The following is a 26,276-nucleotide window of genomic DNA, read 5'->3' on the forward strand; positions in this document are numbered from 1 at the left end:
TTTGGTTTGGGATCCTGAGGCGCAAAACGATTTTTGTTGGCTTTAGTTTTTACATCGTCTGTTATTATTAATCTTACCTTTTTTCTATTACCACCAACACTTGGTAAACAAAGTTATCAAGGCAATGAATACGTTGTGGCGTGTGGTTTTAATGCTTAACTGCTGTTGCAGAATTTGGCAGGACATCATGTCAGAAAAATCGAAGGTTTAAAATTAAGGCTTATTTTACGTCTTATCATCGGTAAATTAATGAAGATATTTTACACGGAGGCTGAGTTAAATCAAACACATGACTTGTTTTTGTTGCATATTTATGAACGCCCAACTCCTATTCGTTTAATTCGTGACGAACGTACCGTAACAAAGCATGCTCTTTAACTGTTTTAAGATTTTGTTGCGGTTCCCAACCTGCCTGATTCAAATTAACCCTCCAGATTTAACTGTTCATCCAGTCGGGCCGGATAATTTGGAACTGAACTTGATGGCTCGATAACTGTGGTGCGGGACTCGCAATAAGAGATGTGCCGAGTCTTCGGTCTAAATCAGTGATTCCCAACCTTTTTGTGGTTGCGTACCACCTGGATGTAAAACAATTTCGACGCGTACCACCTAGTTGAGTGTAACCTAGGGGATAAAGTATCAATCATTTTTAGATCACCTATGCTTTTTTCAATTCGGACTATATCCGCAAGTTACGGAAAGGTGCTCGCGTATCACCTGGAATGGCGTCGCTTATCACTAGTGGTACGCGTACCACCGGTTGGGAAATACTGGTCTAAATCGTATTCGCGCGTCTCCCGGAGCAAAGACACGGGGTTAAAATCGCGCACATCTGACAAGCTACGAGCAGTACAATACCGTAAGCTTTACCTCGTGTGTTAAAAGTGCATGCTGTGGCGTGGGTGTGTCCGTTTTTGAACTGTCGTTTTGGTTCCGGCCGGGGCGGAAAAACTCACATAACGTTGTTTGAACCGACATGCCGGCTTTTCCGCAACGTTCCGTACAATACATACATCCTTCCCCACATCCAGAAACCAGACTGAACTCCCGCCAACGCAGCAAATGCAAAAAAGTTGCGGAAGATTCGTGGGACCAGCTCACGCTTTATAAGTAGGCCCGATCACGCACTTGCAGTGTGCATTAAGTGAAGGACAGAACTAAAAGGATGACACATACGTGGTGGTGGGCGCATTGATATAACGTTGCTAATCTGCTGTAAGCTCTTCTCAGTTACAGTAACTTAAATTTTTCCTTGGTAAATTTACAATGAAGATTTCCTGCGTGATAATCTTGTTGTCCTGCCTTTTTTGTGCGACGGCCAAGATCTTTTATCCAGGTTGGTTGTGTAACAATTTTCTATTACACCTTCCGTTGAGTTGCCTTGTAATACCGTCTTTCACGGGAGCGATGTTGTCACGATTTTATAGGTACAGCGTGACATTGAAACGTGTTTTCGACTCTGTATTTAAGCATAAACCTTCATTTACGTGACACAGGGTCGACAACACGGTTGGTTTCCAAGCAGTTACTTGGTCATAGTGTGTTATACTGTGCTTGGTAACTAATTTGGTGCCCAATTGATCGGTGACGACTACAAAGCCACCACAAAGTAAATTAGTCTCTGTCTGACTAGTTAACCGGAAAGACCGCCCAAAATAAAGAAATAAAGTAAGACCTGCTTTTGGGAAATCACTTGAGGTTTTTGTAGAAGGGTTGCCCGAGAAATCCTTCAGTTTCAAAGAATAGAATGGTGTTTATAGGCTCCGCTTCGATATGGGCGCTGGTGCGCCGTAAGAAGTTGTCCATCCTCTCTAAAGGCCTGTTCAATCACCCCTTTGGATAGTTTTACACTAACTTTATAGCACGTCAATGTAGAATATATTTATTACATAAATTTTAAATTCGATAGATAATAGAAACAATATTACAAAACGTATTTTTAGCCACGTACAACAACCTCGGTTGCTGGGTTGATAGACATTCCCGCGCTATTCTAATACAGGAGGGGAAAAGCAAGATACTCGATGGCAACTATCGCCATAGAGACAACGCCATTCAGAAATGCGCCAGGGTTGCATTCTACGGTGATTCAGACGTGTTTTCTGTCCAGGTATTTTGAATGCAGTGACGTGGAAATTTTGAAGGCCCTACATGGGAACAGGATACGGGTCCTGCATTTCACCTAAAAAAAGACCCCCCAAAAAATATGACTCAGCACCAGCACGACGCTCTTGGCCAAATTGAATTAAGTTTTTTAACCGTATTTTCAACATATAGCCTATATGTAACCGCATTTCTGTATCAAAACATTTACTAACATTAACGGTATTCTGCATTAAAAAAATTGTTGTTATTATACCTTTAATATTCCAGGTCCGTTAAGTTTATTTGAAACGCTTTGTAGGTAGATTGCTGCGAAATGCCAAGGATCTTTCATACTAGCTTTATTAGCTCCGTCATGCCTAAATTAAAAATGTCTTAGAAAAAATCCTTTCTTCAAGACGGAAACAAGAAACAGAAGTTAATTTTTGAATCGTTTTTCAGTATGGCGGACAGTGTTTCACATCCAAAACAGCAAGATTAACTTACCGTAAGTATGGGGCAACGAACAGGTGTAGCAGCAACGGCAAAGGGGGCACCTGGGCCAACCAAGTGTACGAACTGGCATCTGTTGGCAAAGGAAAGCGAACAAGTTTGTTGCAGCATGTAAGATTGGATAACGCTTTAGTGTAGTTTCTCATCTTTACATCAAACGAACCGAATATATGTAGTAATTTGAACAGGAGAAAGCCTGTGTGTTTGTTTATTTTTAAAACGCAAGATAAATGCAACGTTTTGCAATATTTGTGACGTCATAATCGCGCCCATTATACTTAATTTCACACTCCACTTTGAAGCGGAGTCCACAACTGCACTTTAATGTGCAGTGATAAATCTGCAGACACTGGCCGTTAGTTGTGTTTCTCATTGGTCCACGTGACAGCGGACACCCAGCGAAATAGTTTGTTCTGTTATTGACATTTGCAGTTCGAACGACCTGTCTCGGGTGTTGGAGGGACACACATTCGAGGGCTATTCCAACGTTGGAACGTTTGGATAAGATATTGGACGGAAATTACGGACGCCGAAAGAATGCGCTGGAAAAGTGTGTGACTGCCGCATTCGCAAGAGGGTACAAAGTGATTGCTTTGCAGAACGGTGGTTGGTGCACAGGTAGGTCGATTGCAAAGTGCAGCCAATAAAGCCACGTTTTTAAGACAAAAAAAGTCGTTCGTCTGACAACAAGGTCCTTGTGTGATATCAGAATATCGCCTACTGCATACCGATACAGTCGATATCGCGTAAGTCTTTGTCGGTCATACAGCTAACGAGATCTGGCGACAGCTTCATCCGCTAATCTTTAACGTCTCTAGGTTCTCGAGACGCCAGAACCACATATCCCAAGTATGGTCAGACTACAACTTGCAAAAAAGATGGTGAAGGTGGCCCTTGGGGTAACCAAGTTTACGCCCTCACCTACGAATGGGTTAGGTAAGGAAATTGTTACATCGCCACTAGTATGCTGTGTGTGTGTTTTCTATGTTGTGATTGTTTGACGTCATCTCAATGTGCCGTTGTTGCGTCACACGAACATTTGTCTTAGTGGAACACTGCTGCCTGCCACTGCTGTTGACTTGTTATTGTCTACCAGTGCTGCTGACCTATTGTAAATGTATTTTCTATTTGAATAGCCTATTGCATAAAGATAATTTAAGTGCCATTGTTTTCCGCTGACTGGTTGATCTGAAACCTCCCGAAATTTGTGACTCTGGTGCTATAATAATTCGGTAAGCAGAATTTGCTTATTTCTGTGTGTTTGTTTTTGGTCGCTAATTCTACAACTGTTTATGTAGAAACCGCAGCTCCGTCAGAATAAAGCGGATTTGTTAGTTTTCTTGGAAGAGGGTTGCGCGTTACGACTATTGTAGAAAACCCCCCTGTTACACTGTCCGGGCGCAGGAGTCACGCCCACCCGCACTGCCAAGGGCAGCGTAACATCGTTTCGAATTATTGGATTTATTCTCAGCCATCGAATTATTTGGATTTATTCTCAGCCCGTTTTGAATTATTGGATTTATTCTCAGCCCGTTTTGAATTATTGGATTTAATCTCAGTCCGTTTCGAACTGTTTGGATTTATTACCATTGGGATTTATTACTATTTGAAATGTGTGATTCTGCTTCACCGTCTTCGTCTTCCACAGTCGAGGACCCGGCGGTTTTGCTAGTATCCAGCTGCGCGCACGCATGGCAACAATCTTGCCTGCATGTTGAAGAGTTAATGCTGAAAATTGACAACGCTGTGCTTGTTAAAGAATACCTGCCACAGTTGGAGAAGTGTTTTTCCGACCTGATTGATGCCTATGCGCCGCTTGCTGAAAACAGCGAAGAATTAGCTCTAGCAAGACAGGATTGCCAGCGCGCAAAACGTGAACTCGATTCTCGTGTTGCGGAGTGGTTTGCCAACGCCAAGAAGTCAACTGGGCGTCGGAAGACTATATCAAGCCGATCGTCGAGTTCACATGTTGACGTACATAGCTCTGTTTCCTCCACCTCCTCGATTACCCGTCAAAGAATAGCCGCTCGTGTTAAACTTCAATTGGCTCGGGTGTCACAGCGTCAAGTCAATGAAGATTCTGAACTTGCAAGGCGTCAAGCAGAACTTGATGCTGACCTTGCAAGGCGTCGAGCAGAACTTGATGCTGACCTTGCAAGGCGTAAAGCAGAACTTGATGCTGAACGAAGAAGAAAACAGGTCGACGATGAGGTTGAGATAGCCGAGGCTGAAGTACGTGCGTGGGAGGAAGAATCCATTGCTGGAGATCCCCTGCTGTGTGACCAAAGACACCCTCCCGTGACAAGTTCCTCTGTCGGGGGGCTTCGACCTGAGTTAAATATTGCGCCGGTAAATGCGTACCAACCTGCTGTCCCTGTCGTGCCACGGTCACACCCAACTTGCGTGGATACGAAGCCGTTTTTCCCGCAATCTGTCAGCGCACCCGTTGCTAAGTCATATCAAGGTCATGATCCCTTTCCGTCGAACATACAGGATGTTGTCTCTCCGTCGCGTAGATACGTCCCAGAAGAGGACTTCATACAACAGCGAATCGTTTTGCCTCAGCCCGCGGTCAGAAAGTTTGATGGTGATCCGTTGAACTACTGGTCATTTGTTCGTGCTATTGAGTCCCATGTTCATAGCCGAACGAAGTCCCAAGATTCACGGCTAGTTTGTTTGTTGCAATTCTGCGAAGACTTCATTGCTGCTAAACTTGAGATCTACAGCAAGGATAAGATCTCAGGATACTCCAAAGCCCGTTCCCGACTTGAATACGATTACGGACAACCCCATATTATTGCCAACGCATGTGAACGTCGGCTCAAACAATTTCCGCCAGTCAAGCAAGGTCGACCAAAAGACCTGATGGAATTTTCTGACCTTTTAGAAAAGTGTCGCAGCTCACTCGAAGACATTGAGGAGTACGCGAGCTTGAACTCCTTGGATACGTTAAGACAGCTAATTCGAAAACTGCCGTTCCGGCTTCAAGAGAAGTGGATCGAACGTTCCGTTCAAGTGCTCGACGAGACTGGATCCCAAGCTGGATATCTTGCCTTTACAAACTTTGTCGTGGAGCGATCGCGTATCGCCAATTCGTTGTTCGGTGTCGAAGCAGTCTACGAAAGCGTGCGCGAAAACCCCGTCCCTGTTTCGGTAAAGAAGGGTCCTCGTGCTGCTGCGTACAACGTCTCGTCGTCGACATCCAGTCAGCCTCGAAGTCAAAACCCACCTACTCCCGTTTCATGTGCGTGCTGTAACAAGCCTCACGACCTGTCCAAGTGCCCGAAATTCGACGGAATGTCTCCCCAGGATAGACGCGGGTTTGTTGTCACAAATGGATTGTGTTTTAAATGCCTTTGTTCAGGTCATCGTTGCGGGAAATGCACGATTCGCAAGCCATGCTCGGTAGAAGGTTGCACTGGCACTTTTCACCACACAAAGTTGCATGGCGCCTTTCAGAAGAGGCGACCCGGCAAGATTACAGAGAACCCTGCCCCGAAGCCACCGCCGGTGGAACAATCGGCAACGATAATGGAAGCTACAACGGACAACTGCGGAGTCTACCTCAACGTCGTTCCCGTAAAGGTCAGACACAACGACATCGAGGTAAATACGTACGCTTTTCTTGATCAAGGTTCTACGTCTACATTTTGCGAACAAGGTCTGATTGATAAACTTGGTCTGCAATCCAAGGATCGAAAGATTTGTCTGAGCACTCTGACAGATCAATCGCGAGTGTACCAAGGCTCCACTGTGTCCTTCACCGTCATGCCGCTTGATGACGGAGAGCCGTTGTTGTTGCCGGAAGTGCTGTCCATCGACAAAATTCCCGTGTCGCCGAATAGGATCCCTGATGCGAAGAAGCTTGCGGAGTTCAATCACCTCAAGGAGTTGCCCCTGCGTCGCCTGGAAGGGGGAACTGTGACGATACTGATCGGAGCCGATAACCCCGCAGCCTTCCACGTACAGTGTACACGTTCTGGACCGCAGGGGACCCCTTGTGCTGTAAAGACATCTCTTGGCTGGTCACTCTTTGGTCCCGCACTTGGTTCGTCTGCAAGGAGCCAAGCACATGTCCGTTTTTTAAAGGTTGCACAAGTCATGTTCCAACGGGAGATAGAGTGTTTGTGGAAGAGCGACTTTGGCGACGGGACATCAGTATTCGACATGCCCACATCCAGGGAAGATCGAATTGTTTATGACATGATGAAGGCATCGGTGAAGCACCAAGATGGACATTTTGAGCTCCCATTACCCTGGAGACCTGGAATCGAAAAGTTGCCACCCAGCCGCCAGATGGCGGAAAAGCGGCTGGTCGGTTTGAAAAGACGATTGTCTAACAACGATGTTCTGCGAAAGGGATATGTAGACACGGTGCAAACGTACATATCCAAAGGATACGCCGAAGAAATTCCCGACAACAAGGTCGTGACAGACAATCGCATCTGGTACCTGCCTCACCACCCAGTATTTAACCCACACAAGCCTGACAAGCTTCGTGTGGTCTTTGATTGTGCTGCCCGAAGCAGAAGCGTCTCACTGAACGACGCACTGATGCAAGGTCCTGATTTTGTAAACAGTTTGGTTGGCGTGCTAACCCGTTTTCGCTGTCAGCCGGTTGCCTTGATTGCCGACATCGAGGCAATGTTCCACCAGGTTCGGGTGGAACCCCGTGATCGCGATGCACTTCGATTTCTCTGGTGGCCCGGTGGAGATCTGACCTGTACACCGACGCCTCACCGGATGAAAGTGCACTTATTTGGTGCAACGTCCTCTCCGAGTTGCGCCACCTTCTGTCTGAGGCAGACCGCAGATTTATTCGGTAAAAACTTTGATCCACAGGTTGAATCCGTTTTGCGGCGCAATTTTTATGTGGACGACTGCCTCGCATCCGTCAAGGATATAGAAACTGCTATCGCTGTTCGTCTTCGTTTGAAAGACCTGCTAGCCAGAGGAGGATTTCGCTTGACAAAGTGGCTCTCTAACGAACAGCGCGTTTTGGAGTCGGTTCCCGAAAACGATCGAGCAAAGGTTGTGAAATCGCGTTGCCTCGATGATGCTACGCAACAGAGAGTCCTTGGTGTTCATTGGTCTGTTGCGGAGGACGCATTTCGGTTCAAAGTCAAACCGCCGAGCAGGCCGCACACGCGTAGAGGAATCCTTTCAGCTGTCAGTTCACTTTACGACCCTCTGGGTTTCGTATCTCCCGTGATTCTAAGGGCCAAGTTATTGCTGCAGGACTTGTGCAGAATGGAACTGAATTGGGATGACGGCATTCCGGAATTGATATCCGATAACTGGAAGAGGTGGCTTGCTGAGTTGCCTCACTTAAGCAATGTTGTCGTTCCACGTTGCTTCAGGTCTTCGGAACTGAAACCTCCATTGAAGTATCAACTGCATCATTTCGCTGACGCATCTAAGTATGCGTATGGCGCCGTGTCATATCTTCGCATCGAAGACGATCACAGGACAGTGATGTGTTCTTTTCTGATTGGAAAATCCCGACTTGCCCCGTTGAACACGAAGACGATCCCTCGACTGGAGCTCACCGCTGCTGTGCTCGCTGCGAGGTTGGATCGCCTCATGAGAAAGGAACTAGACTTGCCCATTGAAAGTTCAGTTTTCTGGAGTGATTCCACTGCTGTTCTGTTAAGCATTCGAAATGCAACCAAACGGTTTCCAGTTTTTGTCGCCAATCGCCTGGCAGAGATTGAGCGACTGACCGACATTACGAATTGGAAACACGTTCCTACAAAATTAAATCCCGCAGATGATGCCTCAAGAGGTCTACCCGCTGATGCCCTTGTCAATTCGAGTCGCTGGTTAAAAGGCCCAATGTTTCTCCTGGAGCCAGAAACCAACTGGCCGTCGCAACCGCCAAATGCTGCCGATATTCCTGAGGAATTTAATCCGATGGGGAAGGCTGCAGCCTCCTGTACTGTTAACGTACATCAGCCGAAGCACCCCATGGATCGAATCATTGAACGTTACTCGTGCCTACACCGATTAAAGAAAGCCGTGGCCTGGTGGATGAGATTTAAGATGTTTTTGATACATCGAAGGAAATTATCAGTTGTCCCGTCAACTGACATTGGCTTGTCTGAGTTGAAGATCGCCGAGTTGGAACTTGTCAAGTACGAGCAGCGGAAAAGTTTTGCTTTACTTCTCTCTGCATTAAGTGGAAATTCTCGACTGAAAAAGACTGACTGCAGTCGTTCTGTGTACAAGTTAAACCCTGTTCTGGTTGATCAAGTGCTCCGTGTTGGTGGACGTTTAGACAAAGCGCCGATAAGTTTCAACGCGAGACATCCTGCAATCATGCCCCATTCTTCGCATTTGACTGACCTATTAATCCTGGCCCATCATGAAAGAGTTGGACACTCCGGGATGGGACACACCTGGACTTCAGTTCGACAAGACTACTGGATCATCAAGGGCGGTGTTGCCGTACGGCGCGTGCTTGGAAAATGTCTGTCTTGTCGACGCCGCAATGCTCAACCGGGTCGGCAGATGATGGCCGATCTGCCGTCGGCTCGCTTGGGAATCGCTGAACCTCCGTTCTCCAATGTCGGAATTGACTATTTCGGTCCTTTTCTGGTGAAGCAGGGTCGCAGCGAAGTGAAACGTTACGGTTGCATATTCACCTGCCTTACAATCCGTGCCGTTCATCTGGAAGTTGCCCACAGTCTGTCTACTGATTCGTTCATAGCTGCCCTTCGTCGTTTCATTGGGAGACGCGGAGCACCAAAGCATATCTTCAGCGACAATGGCACAAATTTTGTTGGTGCCGAGAAAATACTGAGAGAGTCGTTGCAAGCATGGAACCAGCTTCAAATCTCTGAATTTCTGCTTCAGAAACAGACGTCGTGGTCATTCAACCCTCCTGCTGCAAGCCACATGGGTGGCGTTTGGGAACGTATGATTCGTTCTGTTCGTCGGATCATGTCCTCGCTTGCTGGTTCCCAGGTGATGTCTGATGAAGTCTTGGAGACCTTGTTTGTGGAAGCTGAATCCATAATCAACTCAAGACCCCTTGTCCCGGTGACATTTGATCATAGGGACGAAGAACCGCTGACCCCGAATCATCTCCTGCTGATGAGAGGATCGCCCAACCTGCCTCCGACGATTGCAGAGAAAAAGGATTGCTATACAAGACGGCGCTGGCGTCAGGTGCAGTTTCTCGCTGACCATTTCTGGAAGAGGTTCATGAGAGAATACCTGCCGGTTATCACTGCTCGTCCCAAGTGGCATGATTCTCATCGCAACTTTAAGAAAAATGATGTCGTCCTACTTGTGTGCGAATCTGAGTGCCGTTCAAAATGGGCGATCGGTCGAATCATTGAGACGTACCCCGATGAAAATGGAAAAGTTCGCATTGTGCTCGTTCGGACGAGCAGCGGTGTCTTTCGGCGCCCTATCACAAAACTGTGTCGCATCGTTTATTCTGATGAGACCTCCTCAACATTTCCGAGCGATGTCAGCTCGGTTTGCTAGATGAACTCCGGGTAACTGCTCGGTCTTCTGAAGATACCTTCGTACACTGATTTTTTGCCGCGGTGCGCACGATATTGGCGATGTGTTTGTAAAAATGTTTCATGTTATTCCCACATTTTGGGGGGGAGTGTTACATCGCCACTAGTATGCTGTGTGTGTGTTTTCTATGTTGTGATTGTTTGACGTCATCTCAATGTGCCGTTGTTGCGTCACACGAACATTTGTCTTAGTGGAACACTGCTGCCTGCCACTGCTGTTGACTTGTTATTGTCTACCAGTGCTGCTGACCTATTGTAAATGTATTTTCTATTTGAATAGCCTATTGCATAAAGATAATTTAAGTGCCATTGTTTTCCGCTGACTGGTTGATCTGAAACCTCCCGAAATTTGTGACTCTGGTGCTATAATAATTCGGTAAGCAGAATTTGCTTATTTCTGTGTGTTTGTTTTTGGTCGCTAATTCTACAACTGTTTATGTAGAAACCGCAGCTCCGTCAGAATAAAGCGGATTTGTTAGTTTTCTTGGAAGAGGGTTGCGCGTTACGACTATTGTAGAAAACCCCCCTGTTACACTGTCCGGGCGCAGGAGTCACGCCCACCCGCACTGCCAAGGGCAGCGTAACAGAAATATTGTTTTTGTTTTGCAACCAACACAAGCATTATCCCCCTTTTTCACGTAAAAAATGAAGATTTTCGGAAAAAAATAGTTCGGTTCAGTGCGCACGCTGGTGGTTGTCCTTCCGATTCGAAAGTAAAAAAGTAAATGTGACGCAATAAAGAAGTTATCCGCCTTCTTACGAAATATGTTGTTCTTTAGTTACTGTAACAATGTCACCTATTCACGGCGACTGTGATGTCATAAGTCTGTTTCTTATTCTTACAACCTGTTTTATATGAAGGTATTACGCCCCATGAAGAAGTGAATTGTGATGAGAAAGATCTGATCCCATGTATTCTCCCATCACTAGCTTTGATTAAAATTAATTGCCTCATTCCGTATAAATTGATTTAATTGTTCACAAAATCTAAGAGAAAAAAAAATCGATTCAAAACTCTTCTATGACGTCACAGACGTAATGTTATTTCGGAATGTAGGCTATGTATTCCGGAAAATGTTTATTCGGATTTTACTTCGCTGGCAATAAACGATGTCTTATGAAGACACGAAACCGGGGTGCTTTCTTCAGTAGATTATGCAACAACGGCACAACCTTGGCGTTAATCCAGCTTGGCTGCGATGCCACCGAAATATTTAGTTGAGATCGCAACGGGTAAATACCATTGAAGTGGGGCGGCCCCTGTCTTGGTACAATGAACATATACGCGATTTACTTGCACCTAGTGAATAATAATTACGTGTTTATGATTAAACCACAACTACAACAAAGTTTGTTGGTCATGTGCCAATATCTTGTATTAATGGTTGGAAATGTAAAAGTATGGAAAACGATGTTGTTTCCACTACGCACAAATTTGTTATAAGCTCTTAACGTGCTCCCAAGTGTAAGTTGTACTTCCCAATTCCGCATTCTCAAATAAAATCGTGAAGCCGTACCATTTTAAAACTTCCCCCAATTTGAAACAAGTCCCTTTCTCGTATCAATCATGTAAATTTAATGCAACACTTACAGGGGCAATGGTCAGTCCGTCTCATTAGAACTTGTTCCTGCTACGGAATGAGGGCTAGTCCCGTAGTGACGAAGTCGCCATTGCGAGGGTTTCCATGTTGAACTGTTACACTATTAATAGACGTGTTACTAAACAATATACGCAACTACATTTTACGCTGATCGACCAGCGCCCATTCCAATTGGGGGCGCTATACGCAAGACGACTCTGAATAGTACAATAGTTAATTAACGTAGCGGGTATTTTGTAAACCGAGAATTGGATTTGGCGTGGCCACTATAAATGTTTAGTGCCTGGCGACTTCAACATGCACTTGAATTCACTGACGAACGAACATATAACTGTTCACTGAGCTGGTTCACAGAGCTTTTGCACAGTTTAAAATGCATTCAAAGGTAAGCAATAGTTGTTTTGTTGTTTGGAGGTTTGCTGTTAACCACTCAGTCAGTAGCGGTCTATTCTAATGTTTTGTGTTGCAGGGATTTTTTCTTTTTGTTCTTGCCTCGTGCTTTTCTGCTTGTTTTTCTGAGTGCTGTTCACCGCTTTCACCTCACTTCAACTTAGAGAGAGCGAAAAAACGGTCTCTACCGACTGCAACGAAACGGTATGTTTTTTAAAAAAAAGAGGGGTCTATATATTTTTGCACAGTTTTCTACTCAAAGCGCATTTGAAAGGAGAGATACCATCCAAATAGGCCAGGACACTTGTTGTAATATAGTACTTAACCACCAGAGAGAAAAATGTTCCGATTGGAGGGCATTGTTCTTATAAATATCACGTGAAATTACTGGTGAAAACCAGGCTTATAATAGAAATGCCCTGATTGGAGAGCGAACCTTTGTGTTCGTGGGGCCCCTTTTTCCTTCATGGCTTACCTCGATTGGCGTGGGGCCTGGTGGTTAGTTGCACCGACTGCACCGACTGCACCGACTACACCTACCGCACCGGACGCACCCCGTCTCGCAGGGCCTGCAAAGTACTAAATGTTCATTTTATTAAAGGTTTCTGAATGAACACGGTTGTTTCATGAACGCAGCAAGAAACGTCAAGAACGATTTGAAAGGCTTTGCTCGATCAACGACCGTCTTTTATACGTGCCCACGTTTACACGATAGTGTCATACCGGTTGTGCTTTGTCACCGCTACTGCGTTGACGTCCATTCTTGCCGAAACATGACGTCTTACAAGAACACCCCGGTGACGATAGGACTGAGACTGCGCAAAAATACTCAATTTGTTACGGTCCAGGTTCCAGTGGCCTGCCAGTGTTCGGAAAGACGACCATCTGCCCCGTGTCCATAAAATGACACGACTGTCCCTGTTTTTAACGCCACGGCCTGTGGTGGTTATTAATTTCTATGAGTGTAATAATCTTCCTACTTTTAACTATTGGTTGCTGGCAATTATTTTTGTTCGCTCATATTGTGCTAATTGTCAATCTGATTGTGTATATATTCTGTTAACTCCGTGTCGTTGCTGTAAAATCGCGTTCATAAAACAAGCACGTGGCTTGTGTTGTTCTTCGTCCTTTCTTTTCGGAAGAATCCCAACAAAAATTTAAATTTCGCTTCGAAATAATTTTCTTCACGAACTGTTACCAGCGTGGCCTAACTGCAACCCAGCGGGCCAATGTCCCAATAAATAAAGATTATTTTGTGTTATTGTATACTACCAAACAATAGGTTTGTATTTAAATTTCGTTCCGTAATTCCGTATATATGTGTTATCCAGATATTTGATAGTAGCACTGGCCCGCGGTATAAACTAACGGTTTGTTACGGCAAAATGTAGCTGGACCACAGCACTGAGTTAGACAATGTACAACAACAACTGCAAATCGTTCGATTTTAATTGTATTAGATGAAGGGAAGCTTGCAAACAAACCGCAACAACAAAATAATGTTTGTGACGATATCAGCCAACATGCATTTCGTAGAGAGATCTGGGTAATATTTGCAGCCAGGTGGAGGTAAAGAGCAACAACATGCATTGCTTCGGCAGGAATTGGCAGCATCGGTCAAACGTCCGAACCATTTACCAAGAAGAACGCCTGATCTGGCCAGGATACCCTGGGTTCAAATCCAGGTGTGGTAAAAAAAATCTTGTGGCTCGTTGACAAATACAAAATAAGACGTTTTTCCTCAAAACATAGAAATATCAAACAAATACTGTCAATAACGGGCATTATAAACTGTCCAGCAGAAAAATCACATTTAATCGAACACATATATAGTAGAGGGTGTGTGATGTAGCATAGTACTGCAATAGTGACGTAACAATGAATCAAGGAATATTTGACAAAGGCACTTGCTGATTTGGGAAGGCGGAGTACGATTTAGGGATGGTGCGTATTGAAATGCAGTGCATTGAATGGGGGTTATGGACGTTTTGTCAGTGAAACATTCACGGATTGTTGTCAATCGTTACAACGCATAAGCTGCACCTTGTGAACGATGGTCGGGAAACACGACATTTACGCTAAATTTAGCCTGTGTACAATTCGTTTTGTCGAATAAAATGCTTCATTGGAGTCGCAAGAGTACCAGGCATTCACGTCCATACTTGCGTGCAGCAGAAATCCAGTGGTTGTTGCTTGAAACTTGAAAGTTATTCCGGGACCCATAGGCAGAAATTGTATGTTTTTTCTCGTGAAATTAATTTCAAAGTTTACTTGAATCTTCCTGCAAAAAAAAATGCGGGAAAACTTCACGCTCCAGTAAGTTTTATGACGTCATTGGAACTTCTACCGCACTATCAGTAATTACTTGCCCGAAATAAATATCAAGACCTTTTTTTCTTACAACCAATACAAAACGTTTGTCATAAAACTGTCAAAAACACGCTGTGCTATCGAAACTTACCTCGGGGTCCGTGTGGCATGACGTAACTACATTCGAAGCGTTGTCGCGTTTCGACGAGGTTCGTTCTTCAACTATTGTCGAGTCCGACTCCGAATAGGAGGATCCGATCTCTGTTGCTATGGAAACCGATGTGGTGGTGCCTGTATAATGACGAAGTTATTATGACAACAATGGCATAAGTTATAATATCCAACGCTTGCGAATTTTTAATTATTTTTACACCGGTGGAAGTACCAAAATGAGTAACAAGTAGTCTTTGATCCCTTAGCTTAGATTATATCAGCAGTAACTTACAAGATCACTTTCATGGCAGTTTATATCTGACGACAACGCTGATGTATTTAATAAAGCGAAGGACGGCAAACAGCGTAGGTACGCTGTAATTAACCCCTTGTAACTCTTGGCTTAAGTGACTAAATAATTGGTCTTGTGGCGTCATAATAGGATTGTGCACTCAGTGAAAACTAGATTGGTTTTCAAAAAGGGACAAAAATGGTTGGGTTTTAACCATAAAACTAGTTGGTAGTCAAGAAGTGCGAAAGTGCTTTTAAGTAATCAAGATCACGTGATTCCATTAGAGGCTAAGGACGCGGAACGCGAATATCTTTGATCTCAAGCCAGACCTGCGATTTTAACACGCGTTATTTCATTCGAAAGCCTGATGTTGTCCACGCGTGCATGACCAAACCAAAGTCGATTCTATGCAAAGGGTTTTCGTTTTGCTGTTCATTATAAGAAAGCAAACTTTCCCATGTGGTTGAACGCGTCACCACACAAGGATTAGAACGAACATATGACGAACAAAATAGAAATAGAAATCCGTATTAACCTAAATAGCTGTAAAAAGCATCAACCCCAAGCAATCACCTCATGTGGTATATCCCACTAACTTCATATCATAAGGTCCGATATTACCTTAATAAATATAGATTATCTTGTAGAGAATTTAACACTGGCATTCGAAGGGATATAAGTGGTCTTTTATCGACAAACTGGAAGGCAAATACATACTGTATATGTTACATACTATATGCAATACAACACAGGAAGTGTTGACACTGTGCGTCCACGCAAGGTTCCTTTGATACACACGAAAAATGGTGAACTGAAAGTGAAGTAGTATATAAGTTCGGTAATATTTTATGATCACTTTAGTGTTTGTTCAACGATGAACAGAAATGCGTTGTGGTTGTTTGCCAAACATGCCCGTTGTTATGTGCATTTATGACAAACACGCAATATTTAACCACAAGCGCAGGCAACTAATACAATTCCGGCCGATCGTTCTGATTCGACTAACTTATTTTCTCTGTAACAAACAGTGGTCGGATTTTATCAAGATATGGAATCTTTATATGGTATAAGCTGACGACCCGAGCCGCAACCGTTGCCACCAAAGGTACGTAACTAACTCGTGATCGTCTGCAAGGCCATTGTGAGGTAACAAAGGCCATAAAATTGCCAGAGGGCACAATTGTGATCCACTGTTCTCAACTTCGGTTCAGTGGAGTTTGTGTACGTCACCAAAATTATACCATTCCCACACAGGGATTGTACGAAATGATTTTGTTTTTTATATGATTTCGTTGATGGGAGATAGGTGTTACTTTTGGCCGTTTCATTTGAAATTCAGTTTGTTGACGGCGCAGAGCATGAATGTGTTTATCAGAATCCCATTATTAGCGATCTTTATCGCGAAGAAGCGTTGCACCTAAATCCCTTGCTATTACACGACCGACACCTACATAACACGATTGTCACAAGACTGTTACGTCATAAAGGCGATTATTAAGAACAAGCCCAAGGCGTGAGGTTCAAACCAACAATAACAAAGACTTACGAGAATGGTTTCCTTCGGTCAACATGGCTGATGATGTCATACTTCCGATGCCCTCGTCACTGTCGCTTGCAGTGACGTCACAAGTTTTTGCAGTACCGTCGCTTCGAATGACGTCAACAGGGGGAGCACCGTCTTGAAGAAGGCAATATCCCACTGTCCACGTTTGGTCAGCATTATTTGTTGTTGTAGATGGCTCTAACAATGACGTCATATCTCCTGATGACGTCATGTCGCCTTCCGAATGAAGTTGGCCTGAAGTGTGAACGAATATGTAGTACAGTTTATGGAAAAAATTGCAAAATATCTGGCATACCGTGCGTAATTACGTTGAGGTGTGACGTCGGCGTGACGTCAGGACGTTGTGACGTCAAGTAATCGTCGATTTGGGTATGACTGGTGGAAGGTTGGTCGCGTTTACTTCTGTGAGATTTCACAAAAACTTAAAGTTAAACTAAGTTCGACTTTTAACTAAATTCAAGGTAATTTAGATTAATGGGACATTCCTTATATGCACGCAACCAACATAGCAAATTTGTTTTCTGTTTTGCGTATATGTTTCACACAAAACAAGCAAAATTCGGAAAACAAATCTACCCTAAGGAAAAAAGCTGTTCTTCATTAACAGTTTATAACTTACCTTCTAATGGAGTCCTCCCTATGATGAACTACTATACTCGGAAGACTGTCTCTAGCACGAAGACGTTCGGGTGTAGAATGGTAACCAGGGTTATCTATTCCAAGCTCAGTACCTGTTTCCTGCAAAGATGTAATGGTTTTATGAGTCTTTATTGTTATTGTTGCAACTTTTTCAATAGTATGGCACAACAGGGCCTAGAAGCTTTACACATTACTCAGTGTTTGTTACATTTGCAAGATTGTTTAAAACCACAGAGCAAGTCGAAACCCAACTGTTGGAAATATCAAAGGGAAATGCTGTCAAATATTACCTCTTCATACTCACGCTTGCTTAGAGCAAGAGCTTTTTCCAAGTCAGACTCATAAGAGCTTTTCTTGGGTAAATTTAACTTGGCTTTCTGGAGGGTCTGTTGAAATTCTGGATCGCAGTCATCACCATCTCCAAGGTGTGCATGGAGCTGCTTTATTTCAAACTAAATACAGAATAGACAAGTCCTAAATAGATGTAATTACTGCAACAAAACATCATTTATTTTCCCAATAACAAAAAGAAAATCTGAATTAGAACTTACATCTTTGTCAAGAATCTGGCGTGTAAGCCTTTGGTTGAGAATTTGCATTTCAGCTTGGCAACTTTCAACTTTAGCCAACTTTGACCTGTATGTTCTCTTGGTGTTTGTAATATAATCTGCACAACACAATGCCAAAATCAGGAAAAACAAATAAAAAACATGAACATTACAATCAAGATCTACTTTTTAACGATTGTTGACAAGTGAACAAAAATTAATTTGTTCACATTTTATGCCTAAATTAGTTTCATGCAAAATTTTTTCCTGGCTGCACTTACATTGCACAAGGCTGTACAGTCTGATAAATCTGAAGAAGATAATTAAAGATATTGCATCAAAGGGACTTTGATATCCAGCGGCTAAAGTAGCAGCAAGGTGGCATGCTAATGACACTGTTACGACCGCACTGTCCACAACCTGTTATTAAGAGACCAAAACATTAGAATGTATAAAAACAAGCAAACTTGTCTTTTTCACGAGTAAAAAAATATAAATGCTGTTGCTGATTCACATTGTTGTCTTGTTAAATTTAGTTCCTTAAGTTTATTTGACCATTGACATTTAAAAATCGATAAAAGATTTTTATCAGAAATCATTCACACCAAAGGGTAAATGATTTCATGTACATATATATAATTGTCATCAATTTACATTTACAAGGCTACAGAATTTGCCCTTAAGCCATTGCGGAGCAAATAGATCAGATTACAGGAACACATAGCCCATTCACAGAAGCTGACAACATTATTAGGACAAAAACGAAAAATAAAACAGTCCCAGGTTAAAACTTACAGCCACTATGCTTCGGGCAATGTGGACTTTCCAGGCATAAAAACGCAGAATAACCTGTAACAAACAAACAAGTCATTAGGCTACAACACATCTGATGTTAGTCCTTAACCAAGGTTCAATCAAACCTCTGGGGTTCATCAGAAATAATCTAAATTCTGAACTACAAACATATGCTTGCATAGTTTTGGTGTTTTATGTTTTCAATATTTTACTAACTGGGGTGTGCTTGTATGCTTTAGGAACAAAATTGACATTTGCTGATTGATAAAAGTTAAAAACTACTGCTCTACTGTCATGATCACCGAATGAAGGCTTACTTCTATAAAAAATATACACAACAGAGAGAAAATCGTCCAGTGCAAAGCAAGTGAAGCAGAAATAGTTCCTGGTTTGGGTTCCACTGATTCAGTGTTGGTTGATTCAGCATCAACACTCGTTCCCTCGCTATCTGGTCCTGTTTAAATGACAAAAAGCACAATATTTTATAATCATTTCAATTGGTAACCTTTGAACTTGTATCGGCAGTTACAAAAAATAACAAAAGATCAGATATCAAAAAGTACCTCTCAGTAGATCAAGGTCCAAAAGCAACTCTGCAAGAATCATAAGAACAAGCAAAAATGTGGTGATTAGAACGTAGAGGTAGCACAGTCCATTTGACAGGATCTTCCTCAGTGTCTTTGTACCTAAAGGAAGTAAAGGTTCAATAACTAAACAATGACAGGTGACAAGATTGCATCGTACAATGCTTGGTTATGTAAAAACACACACACAACAAAAAAAAGTGAAAAAAATGCATTATTTGTCACTGTAGTGAACGTGATTTGATATCGTCGTACCCACCATAGACACAACGACGCTCTCCTTGGGGTTGTTGAGAAATTTGCTGACCATCAGCATCACAACAGCATAAACAATGGGCAAAACAACTTGAACTAAAAATCAAATTTATGAACATGTTTTATTTTGTTCAATGTAAACAAGCTCTACATGCATGAAATGTTTGTTAATCTTAATGATCTGACAAACCACACAAAGAATTGAAGAAAACTATGTAAATTTAGTTCTACATTAAATATGTAAAACTTCTTGTCATTTATATATACATATACTTGTTTATACTCATTGGGCCACACATTTTTGGTGCTTAAATGGGTATCTGAACTTCAAATGTACAAAATATTTTTTATAATTGGCACACCTGGATTCCATATCATCGCTACTGGAAGAAATGGAATTGGCTTGGGGTGGAACCGTTTCAGTAACATAAATTTGATGCAAAGCATCGGAGGAAGAGGTCATTTCAGTAGGTATTGATGACTTTGACTTGTCTTTTTCTGATATCTCTGATGAAATGTCAATTAAAATTTCATCTGCAGCATCAACCCTAAAACATGAAAATACAACAAAAAGATGTAGTATGCACATAGTAATATTAGGTTACAAAGATTGTACTTACCTGATTTCTGACATTTTTGCTCAGGTCAATAACGACGACGTTAAAACAAAGCCTAAGCCTATAAAAAAAACGTGTGAATTATACTTGCATCAAAGTATGTATAATTTACACAATTGAACAAATCAAACGGAGCGACAGAGATGTCGATTTCTGCCGAATTGACCTGTTCTAAATAACTTCTACTTATGTTCTGTGGAGTGGACTGTACTGTACTTCTTCCCGTGATCACCTCTTAGCCAGGAGAAAGTAAACAATCAATCTTTTCGCGCATAGCCGCTGATGCGTAACACAGGGTTTATTTTTTGTGATTTCCATTCTTTGACAAAAAAAACAACCTTTTTGATGTTTATTAGTTTTTCGGTGTTGCTGAATAATATTCGCATTTTATTTAGCGGTGGTAAAGACCATCCTGGGGCATTTTTTCGAGTTAATATACCTGCAAAAAAGCGTCAATATTGCAAAACAAGCCAAAACACAAACTTCACAAACTTTATTAAATTGTTAAAATTAAGCTATTGTACAAGGTTTATCGTTTGACTGTGAGCGCTGTGAGCTACCTTTCTATAGTGCTGTGCTTTGTATTATTTTGAATGTTTTGGGACTTTCCCGTTTGTCTAGCATTCGTCCGATTTCGCCGGAAAGTTATCGGGCGATAAATTGTTTTTGATTTATTTCCATTACGCATTTAGTTTTGCGTGAGACATTGTTTTTGAAAAAGAATCATCATAAGACAAAAGTTATGGCTACGGAGTTTCTTTTTCAAAAATCAAGGCAAAGTTTTAAAGTAAGTTTTATGTCTAAAACTTAAAATTTGTTCAGCCTACCTTTAAACACGCATACATGTATGTGCAATCAGTAAATGTGGTATGTGGCAATGCACCAAATATAGAAACCACGTCATAATTAATATAAGTGAATACACAATTATAATTGGATCATTCATTAAAGGTAGGCTAACTATTGTTTTTGTTCCAGGATACTTTGCTTAAAGACATCAAGAAAAAGAACTTCGCCACTTTAACTCAATTTGTTGAGTTGTACAGCAGCTACGCTGGTACAGAACCAGAAAAACGAACTGTGTCTGATCAGACCCTCCGCGATTTACTACAAGAGAAAATTAGCAAAAAAGATGCTCCCAGAGGGGCCACAACCGTAGCAGATGTTCTGAACATAATAACAGTTTCTGTTTCTATTGCTAAACAAGGTGCTTTTCCTTATTTTGAAATAAGCCTGAAACACAAACATTTTGTGTTAAGATTGTCACCAATTAGTAGGCCTATTACGATTTGTATGTTTCTTTCATTATTTAAATTTTAACACTAATATTTAAACACATTGGTATAACATGTTTTTGTGATTGCTCTACTTTTGCTGTAGGTTTTTGCTCTCCTAGTATGCCTTTCATCCTGGTCGGTGATATACTGGATTGTCACACCCTTGACCAATGTGACGAAGTGTTTCAGTACATTGAAGATAGGGTGGCGACGTGGAAATCCGGTGTGTTTTACCAAGCAGGTAATTGGAGAAAAGCAAAAATTGTAAAATTCTTGTGACATGTAGATAGAACATATAAAGATATTTTGTGTGGTTGTGTGTGACCATATTTGTATTTTAGGCAAGAACTATCTGTTGCGAATGTGTAACGACTTATTGCGTCGTCTTTCACAATCACAAAACACTGTTTTCTGTGGAAGAATTCAACTGTTTTTGGCAAGGTTGTTTCCTTTATCTGAAAAATCTGCACTTAACCTGGTAGGTGTCCTCCTGAAATTCTAAAAATTTGTAGTGACTGATCTACGCTCCTACTTTCATGTCTCATAAACACTGCAGGTGAGTCAATTTAATCTGGACAATGTCACAATCTTCAACAAAGCTCCAGATGGAAACAAAGCAAAGGAGGCGAATGCAGAAGCAGAAAAAGACGAAGTCATGGATGTAGATGCTATTGACATAAATGCTGAAGAAAATGACTTGAATGCAACTGCAGACAGGTTTGAAACAGTTACCATCACAATTGCAGTTATATCTTTTAAAATGAAAATCCTTGAAATTGTTTGTATAATTTTTCAGCAATGAAATTATTGACTACAAACTGTACAATGATATATGGAGTCTTCAGGATATGTTCCGGTATCCAATCCAATGCTACAACAAGGATCTATGGGAAAAATTTGTCAAAGTGCGTTGGGTGTTTTATTTTTCGATCTGCACTTTTTTTGCACAATCCAAATTATTTGATCCTCATTTTATCCAGCACGCAGACTGCCTATTTAAAGTATTTTCAAGTTACAAACTTGAAGATGTTCCAAGCACAAGAAGACAATCTACTGGACAGCAATCAAAGTATGCCACTGTTGCTGTGCCAACCATTTTTTTGACATCACATTTTTTACGCAGATCCTCGTTTTTTAAATTTCTTACTTCTGAGAAACTCACCAATCTTCAGCTCAATGATACCATGTTTCGTCGACAAATTCTCACTCAATTTTTAATTCTATTCCAATATTTGACTGCTATCGTAAAGTTTAAAAGGTGAGAAGGCAATGTAAATGTATGCACTGAAAGTAAACAAACCTGTTTGTAACATGCATTTTTTTTCAAAAACCTTTTTGGTTGTGGAGACGATGCAACATGTGTACACTTGCTAGATCGTGGGTGCACATATGAGGATGAATGCTTAAAACCTATAAAATATTCAGACTTCTGGTTGTGTGGCAACCTCATTGTTAGCATAAATGCTTGTATTTTCAAAAGTACATAAAAGCAACCTTAAAAGTTTGCTTAACAATGATCAGGTGCAACAAAAATGTTATAAAGTAACCAAATACTCAGAACACATCGTTTTATGTGTGTCTTTTTCCAACAAATGTTGGGGTAAGTTTTTGATATGGTGTTGATCGCATTGATTACCGTCACACATTATCAATATATTCTATCAAATAAATATTAACAACACCCTATCCATGACCTGTATTAAACAGTGAACTGAATAAAACAACTAACATTGTAGCAACAACATGACCTTGTCAGAGGGGCAGAAAACTTGGATCAAGGTCACAACGCAGAAGATTTTTGAAATCCTTGATGAAACTCCACCGAACGGGAAAGAGTTTTCAAAATACGTTAGGGTAAGTACCCAAGACCTAAACCATTTCTGATTTTGGTTGCATGGTGCATTTGAACAACTGGATAACTTAACTGGTGGAAAATAATTATTTTTGTAGCTTTTTCTTGTTGTGTATTGATGTTTCTTGGATTTTAGGCATTTCCTTGATTTTGACAACCTCAAATATTACTAAAGTCTGAAACTACTGCATAAATTTTCTTTTACTTACAATATTTTTGCAGCATATTCTGGACAGAGAAGATTACTGGATTGCTTGGAAAAATGACAGTTGCCCCAGCTTCATGAAAACCCCTGAAAAGTCATCAGCCAACAGTCAGGCACCAGCAGCAAAAAAGAGAAAGCTTGATGAAAACCAGAATAGTGTTGGTGATGACTTTTTGGCTGGCAAACCACTTGGCATTGGAAGGTAAATTTTGTAGAAATGAAGCAAGGCCATTTGTTTTAAGATACTGTGTCCAACATTTGTGGTTTGGTTTTTGTGGCACATTTAGCGGTTAGCAGAAAGATACCAAATGCATCATCATTATATATAAATACCTTGTTGTGTTTGCACAGCCCTGAGTTGACAAAGTTGTGGAATTTGTGTCCCGATAACTTGGAAGCTTGTCGATCGGGAGACAGAGAGTTTGTTCCTTCCTTGAAAGATTATTTTGAAGAGTGCATTGAACAAGAGGACCCCAAGAATCAGATTGAAGACCAGTACAAGTAGGATTTTACAGTCTTTTGTTTGTTTTAAAATTTAGATCTTGTAGGCATGGCATTTCTTATAATCAAACTTACATTTTTTGACAACATGATGCAATTGCACCAACCACTTATTTTAGTGATAATTGCCACAGACATGCATTAAAATATTTCATAAAATAGGAAAATTCCCCTAACGATTGTGGTATAGCAAGCTCACACCAAAATGTTGTCTTATACCTATGTTTGTGGGGCTTATTTACCTGTTTGCATTAATGTACTGTACTGATTTTTAACAAATAATGAATTTTAAAATGTAATTTTGATAAAGGCTTATTGGCATTAGGTGTAAAACATTGAACCTAATGTTTATAGTTGGTTGCATTTTCATTCTCTCTTGTGTGGTTTGTAGATTGGTAAAGAACTCGAATTTTCAGTGGAAGGCCCTCCGTTTGCTCTCAAATAGGAGTCAGCTCTTTTTCCAAAGCCAGCCGGCTCAAATGCAATTTAAAACTGTTCCTGATTATCTCACAACTATTGTCAAGAAGTTGGAAAAGGAATTTCCTTCGAATGCAATAAAAGTAAGGGAATTTCTTTAGAAATACCTTTTGTTGTTTGTTAAAGCAGTTTGGATCGATATATTTTGGTTTTATCCCAAACAATTTTGACATTCCCAAATAAACTGACCAACAAAAATTATATTTCATCAGCAGACAGCAAGCGCTCCATCAACTCCCAAGCAGGAGACGGCTAATGTTGAACTGAGTCAGGAAAACGAAAAGAACGACCTCACCCTCGAAGATGACCCAGCAGCCAAGGAAGCAGACGGTAAATCAAACATTGCTTATTCGAAGCCCTGTCCACCCAAAAAACTATTATAATAATAAAAATACAGAACAAACTTATAACTTACTTCTAGTATGGAAAGTGAGGTTCTTAACCATGGACTACAGATGCTAACATGGAAATTACTTCTTTCTGCAATAATCACACACTGATAATGCCCACAGGGTGAAATATATATTTCCCTGAACAATTCCAGGCTAATCCTGTTTTAAAGCTAGTGCTTTTTGTTAACTAATAATTGCGTTTTGTTCTGTAACTTAATTGCCGTAGTTTAAATCCCCTATTCTGTCACCACAAGTTGGCACAGAATTAGGCGTTATTTAAAATTGTGCTTTTTCCTAAGGTGAAGACGGAGTACTTGATGAAGACGAATCCCTGGGAGAAGATGAAGCTCTTATGGATGACAACCAAGATGATGCTTCTGCTAATGTTGGAGGAGATACTGGGGAAGGTATTTTATGTGATTTCGTTTCTTATATCAAGCTACCTTGATAACTCTATGCCCAAGATTTAAACACATTTCCTCTGGAGGGAGTTATTAGTTGCGGTCAGTGTTATGGCATTGTCACGTTTTCTGCCTTACAGTTACCCAACAAAAAGGCGTTTCCTGTTCGAAGTGTAATTAACGTGTCTTTGCAATGTGGTTTGTCCATGCGGAACTACTGCGCACCTCAGCATGTGATGTTTGCGTTCCTCCCGTTATTGGCTTCATTCCTTTGCCCATATAACCCGCACAATGTTAATACTGAATCGCACTAGCAGACTTAATGCAACAAACCAAGATACATCCTTAACTTGAATCTTACCAAAAAGTGTTCTTACTGCAGCAGTAATTAAAGCCAATAGAGTACCGTTATTGCAAAGAATAAAATCTAGTTTTTCGCACGCTACAGGTGTGTCGCTGGACACTTTATCCAGTGATGACATCACAATGTTCGCATCCAAAATCGCCGGTGAGTGGAAAAAGCTGGCCTCCAACCTAAATATCTCCGCGAAAGACATCAAAGAAATACAGGAAGATTCCGAAGACCCCGTGTTACAGGTTTGTGTTAAAATGGCAAAAATAAATTGTTAGTAAGTATTGAACAATCAATTATAAACAACGCAGATACAATGTTCATTTACAAGACGTATCTGACTGCAATATACTTTTCTGGCGGTTAAATATCGAGTACAAGAGTTAACAATTGCGCTTTTTTGGACAGGCTCGCCAGACACTGGTAACTTGGCAGGACTTTTCCAAAGCGAAGGCGACGTACTCAAACTTAATACAGGCCATGAAAGCAAGCGGATTGGAAAACCTCACGAAAGATGTGTGATGGATATAGTGCGTTAAACAAACCTTAACTTTCCGGTTTGGTCACTGAAAGGGAAACAACTAAACTCATGACCGGACGGTCTATCCCAGCAAAAGGAGTATTTACACTTTAAAAAACTTGAAAACAACACTTGTTAAGCAATTAATAAGTCTTTTTTCATGAAAAATTTATTGATGTGATGAGTATCGTTTGTGGGTCATTCGCTACTACACAGTCGGTTCAGCGTCGTTAAAGAAAATGCCTTAAATTGACAATTTCAAGAATTGTGTGTGTTTTTTTACGCATGAAGGTTCCCATAAGCAGCACAAAAGTTACGATCGAAACCAGGTTTATTTTACTTCATTGTTAGACTACTTATAATTGCGGCAGCATATATGAAGATCAAATCAATAGTACACCACGTAAAAATAGTGTGATAAGAG

General features: G+C 41.4%; 4 protein-coding genes across 6 annotated transcripts; 3 read left to right on the plus strand and 1 right to left on the minus strand.

Annotated features, from left to right (window-relative positions):
* Positions 1-1,147: 1,147 nt before the first annotated feature.
* LOC145893978 (uncharacterized) lies at positions 1,148-12,684 on the plus strand. 2 transcript variants are annotated; one of them, XM_082982402.1, is made up of 6 exons: positions 1,148-1,336; positions 1,944-2,110; positions 2,545-2,692; positions 3,028-3,213; positions 3,414-3,531; positions 10,989-12,684. In XM_082982402.1, exons 1-6 carry the CDS (start codon positions 1,267-1,269, stop codon positions 11,002-11,004), a joined length of 705 nt encoding a protein of 234 aa, XP_082838528.1. In that variant the 5' UTR covers positions 1,148-1,266; the 3' UTR covers positions 11,005-12,684. The 2 variants fall into 2 exon arrangements, with proteins under 2 accessions (XP_082838528.1, XP_082838527.1); XM_082982401.1 differs by having other exon boundaries at positions 2,545-2,678; positions 3,026-3,213; positions 10,989-12,676.
* Positions 4,207-10,089, plus strand: LOC145894534 (uncharacterized). The gene has a single exon (XM_082983150.1). The coding sequence runs from the start codon at positions 4,207-4,209 to the stop codon at positions 10,087-10,089; it is 5,883 nt and encodes a 1,960-aa protein (XP_082839276.1).
* An 880-nt stretch (positions 12,685-13,564) lies between the features above and the next one.
* LOC145894418 (uncharacterized) lies at positions 13,565-19,938 on the minus strand. The gene is made up of 14 exons (XM_082983003.1): positions 19,879-19,938; positions 19,621-19,806; positions 19,263-19,354; positions 18,983-19,105; positions 18,737-18,873; positions 18,420-18,473; positions 17,906-18,044; positions 17,628-17,743; positions 17,367-17,528; positions 17,057-17,175; positions 16,733-16,839; positions 16,420-16,671; positions 14,580-14,719; positions 13,565-14,399 (listed from the first exon to the last, which is right to left on the minus strand). The coding sequence occupies exons 1-14, from the start codon at positions 19,890-19,892 to the stop codon at positions 14,379-14,381; spliced, it is 1,662 nt and encodes a 553-aa protein (XP_082839129.1). The 5' UTR covers positions 19,893-19,938; the 3' UTR covers positions 13,565-14,378.
* Positions 19,939-20,513: 575 nt separating this feature from the next.
* Positions 20,514-26,109, plus strand: LOC145894191 (THO complex subunit 1-like). Of its 2 annotated transcripts, XM_082982685.1 has the most exons (16): positions 20,514-20,662; positions 20,854-21,082; positions 21,256-21,393; positions 21,494-21,630; positions 21,709-21,869; positions 21,949-22,057; positions 22,133-22,221; positions 22,276-22,410; positions 22,889-23,006; positions 23,227-23,411; positions 23,561-23,710; positions 24,102-24,270; positions 24,400-24,517; positions 24,879-24,986; positions 25,429-25,577; positions 25,741-26,109. In XM_082982685.1, the coding sequence occupies exons 1-16, from the start codon at positions 20,618-20,620 to the stop codon at positions 25,852-25,854; spliced, it is 2,154 nt and encodes a 717-aa protein (XP_082838811.1). In that variant the 5' UTR covers positions 20,514-20,617; the 3' UTR covers positions 25,855-26,109. The 2 variants fall into 2 exon arrangements, with proteins under 2 accessions (XP_082838811.1, XP_082838810.1); XM_082982684.1 differs by having other exon boundaries at positions 22,133-22,410.
* The last annotated feature ends 167 nt before the right edge of the window (positions 26,110-26,276 follow it).

The sequence above is a fragment of the Ascidia mentula genome, chromosome 3 (genome assembly GCF_947561715.1).
Source record: "Ascidia mentula chromosome 3, kaAscMent1.1, whole genome shotgun sequence".
NCBI lineage: Eukaryota > Metazoa > Chordata > Ascidiacea > Phlebobranchia > Ascidiidae > Ascidia > Ascidia mentula.

Coding starts and splice junctions, on each gene's coding strand:
- LOC145894418 (XM_082983003.1), bottom strand. Junction 18,474..18,736: donor TGTGTATATTTTTTATAGAA/GTAAGCCTTCAT, acceptor TGTTTGTTACAG/GTTATTCTGCGTTTTTATGC. Junction 14,720..16,419: donor GACCGAAGGAAACCATTCTC/GTAAGTCTTTGT, acceptor GTCATTATACAG/GCACCACCACATCGGTTTCC.
- LOC145894534 (XM_082983150.1), top strand. CDS start 4,207: ATGTGTGATTCTGCTTCACCGTCTTCGTCTTCCACAGTCGAGGACCCG.
- LOC145894191 (XM_082982684.1), top strand. CDS start 20,618: ATGGCTACGGAGTTTCTTTTTCAAAAATCAAGGCAAAGTTTTAAA. Junction 21,083..21,255: donor TGTTTCTATTGCTAAACAAG/GTGCTTTTCCTT, acceptor CTTTTGCTGTAG/GTTTTTGCTCTCCTAGTATG. Junction 25,578..25,740: donor CCGAAGACCCCGTGTTACAG/GTTTGTGTTAAA, acceptor TTTTTTGGACAG/GCTCGCCAGACACTGGTAAC.
- LOC145893978 (XM_082982402.1), top strand. CDS start 1,267: ATGAAGATTTCCTGCGTGATAATCTTGTTGTCCTGCCTTTTTTGTGCG. Junction 2,111..2,544: donor CAGACGTGTTTTCTGTCCAG/GTATTTTGAATG, acceptor ATCGTTTTTCAG/TATGGCGGACAGTGTTTCAC. Junction 3,214..3,413: donor GAACGGTGGTTGGTGCACAG/GTAGGTCGATTG, acceptor TAACGTCTCTAG/GTTCTCGAGACGCCAGAACC.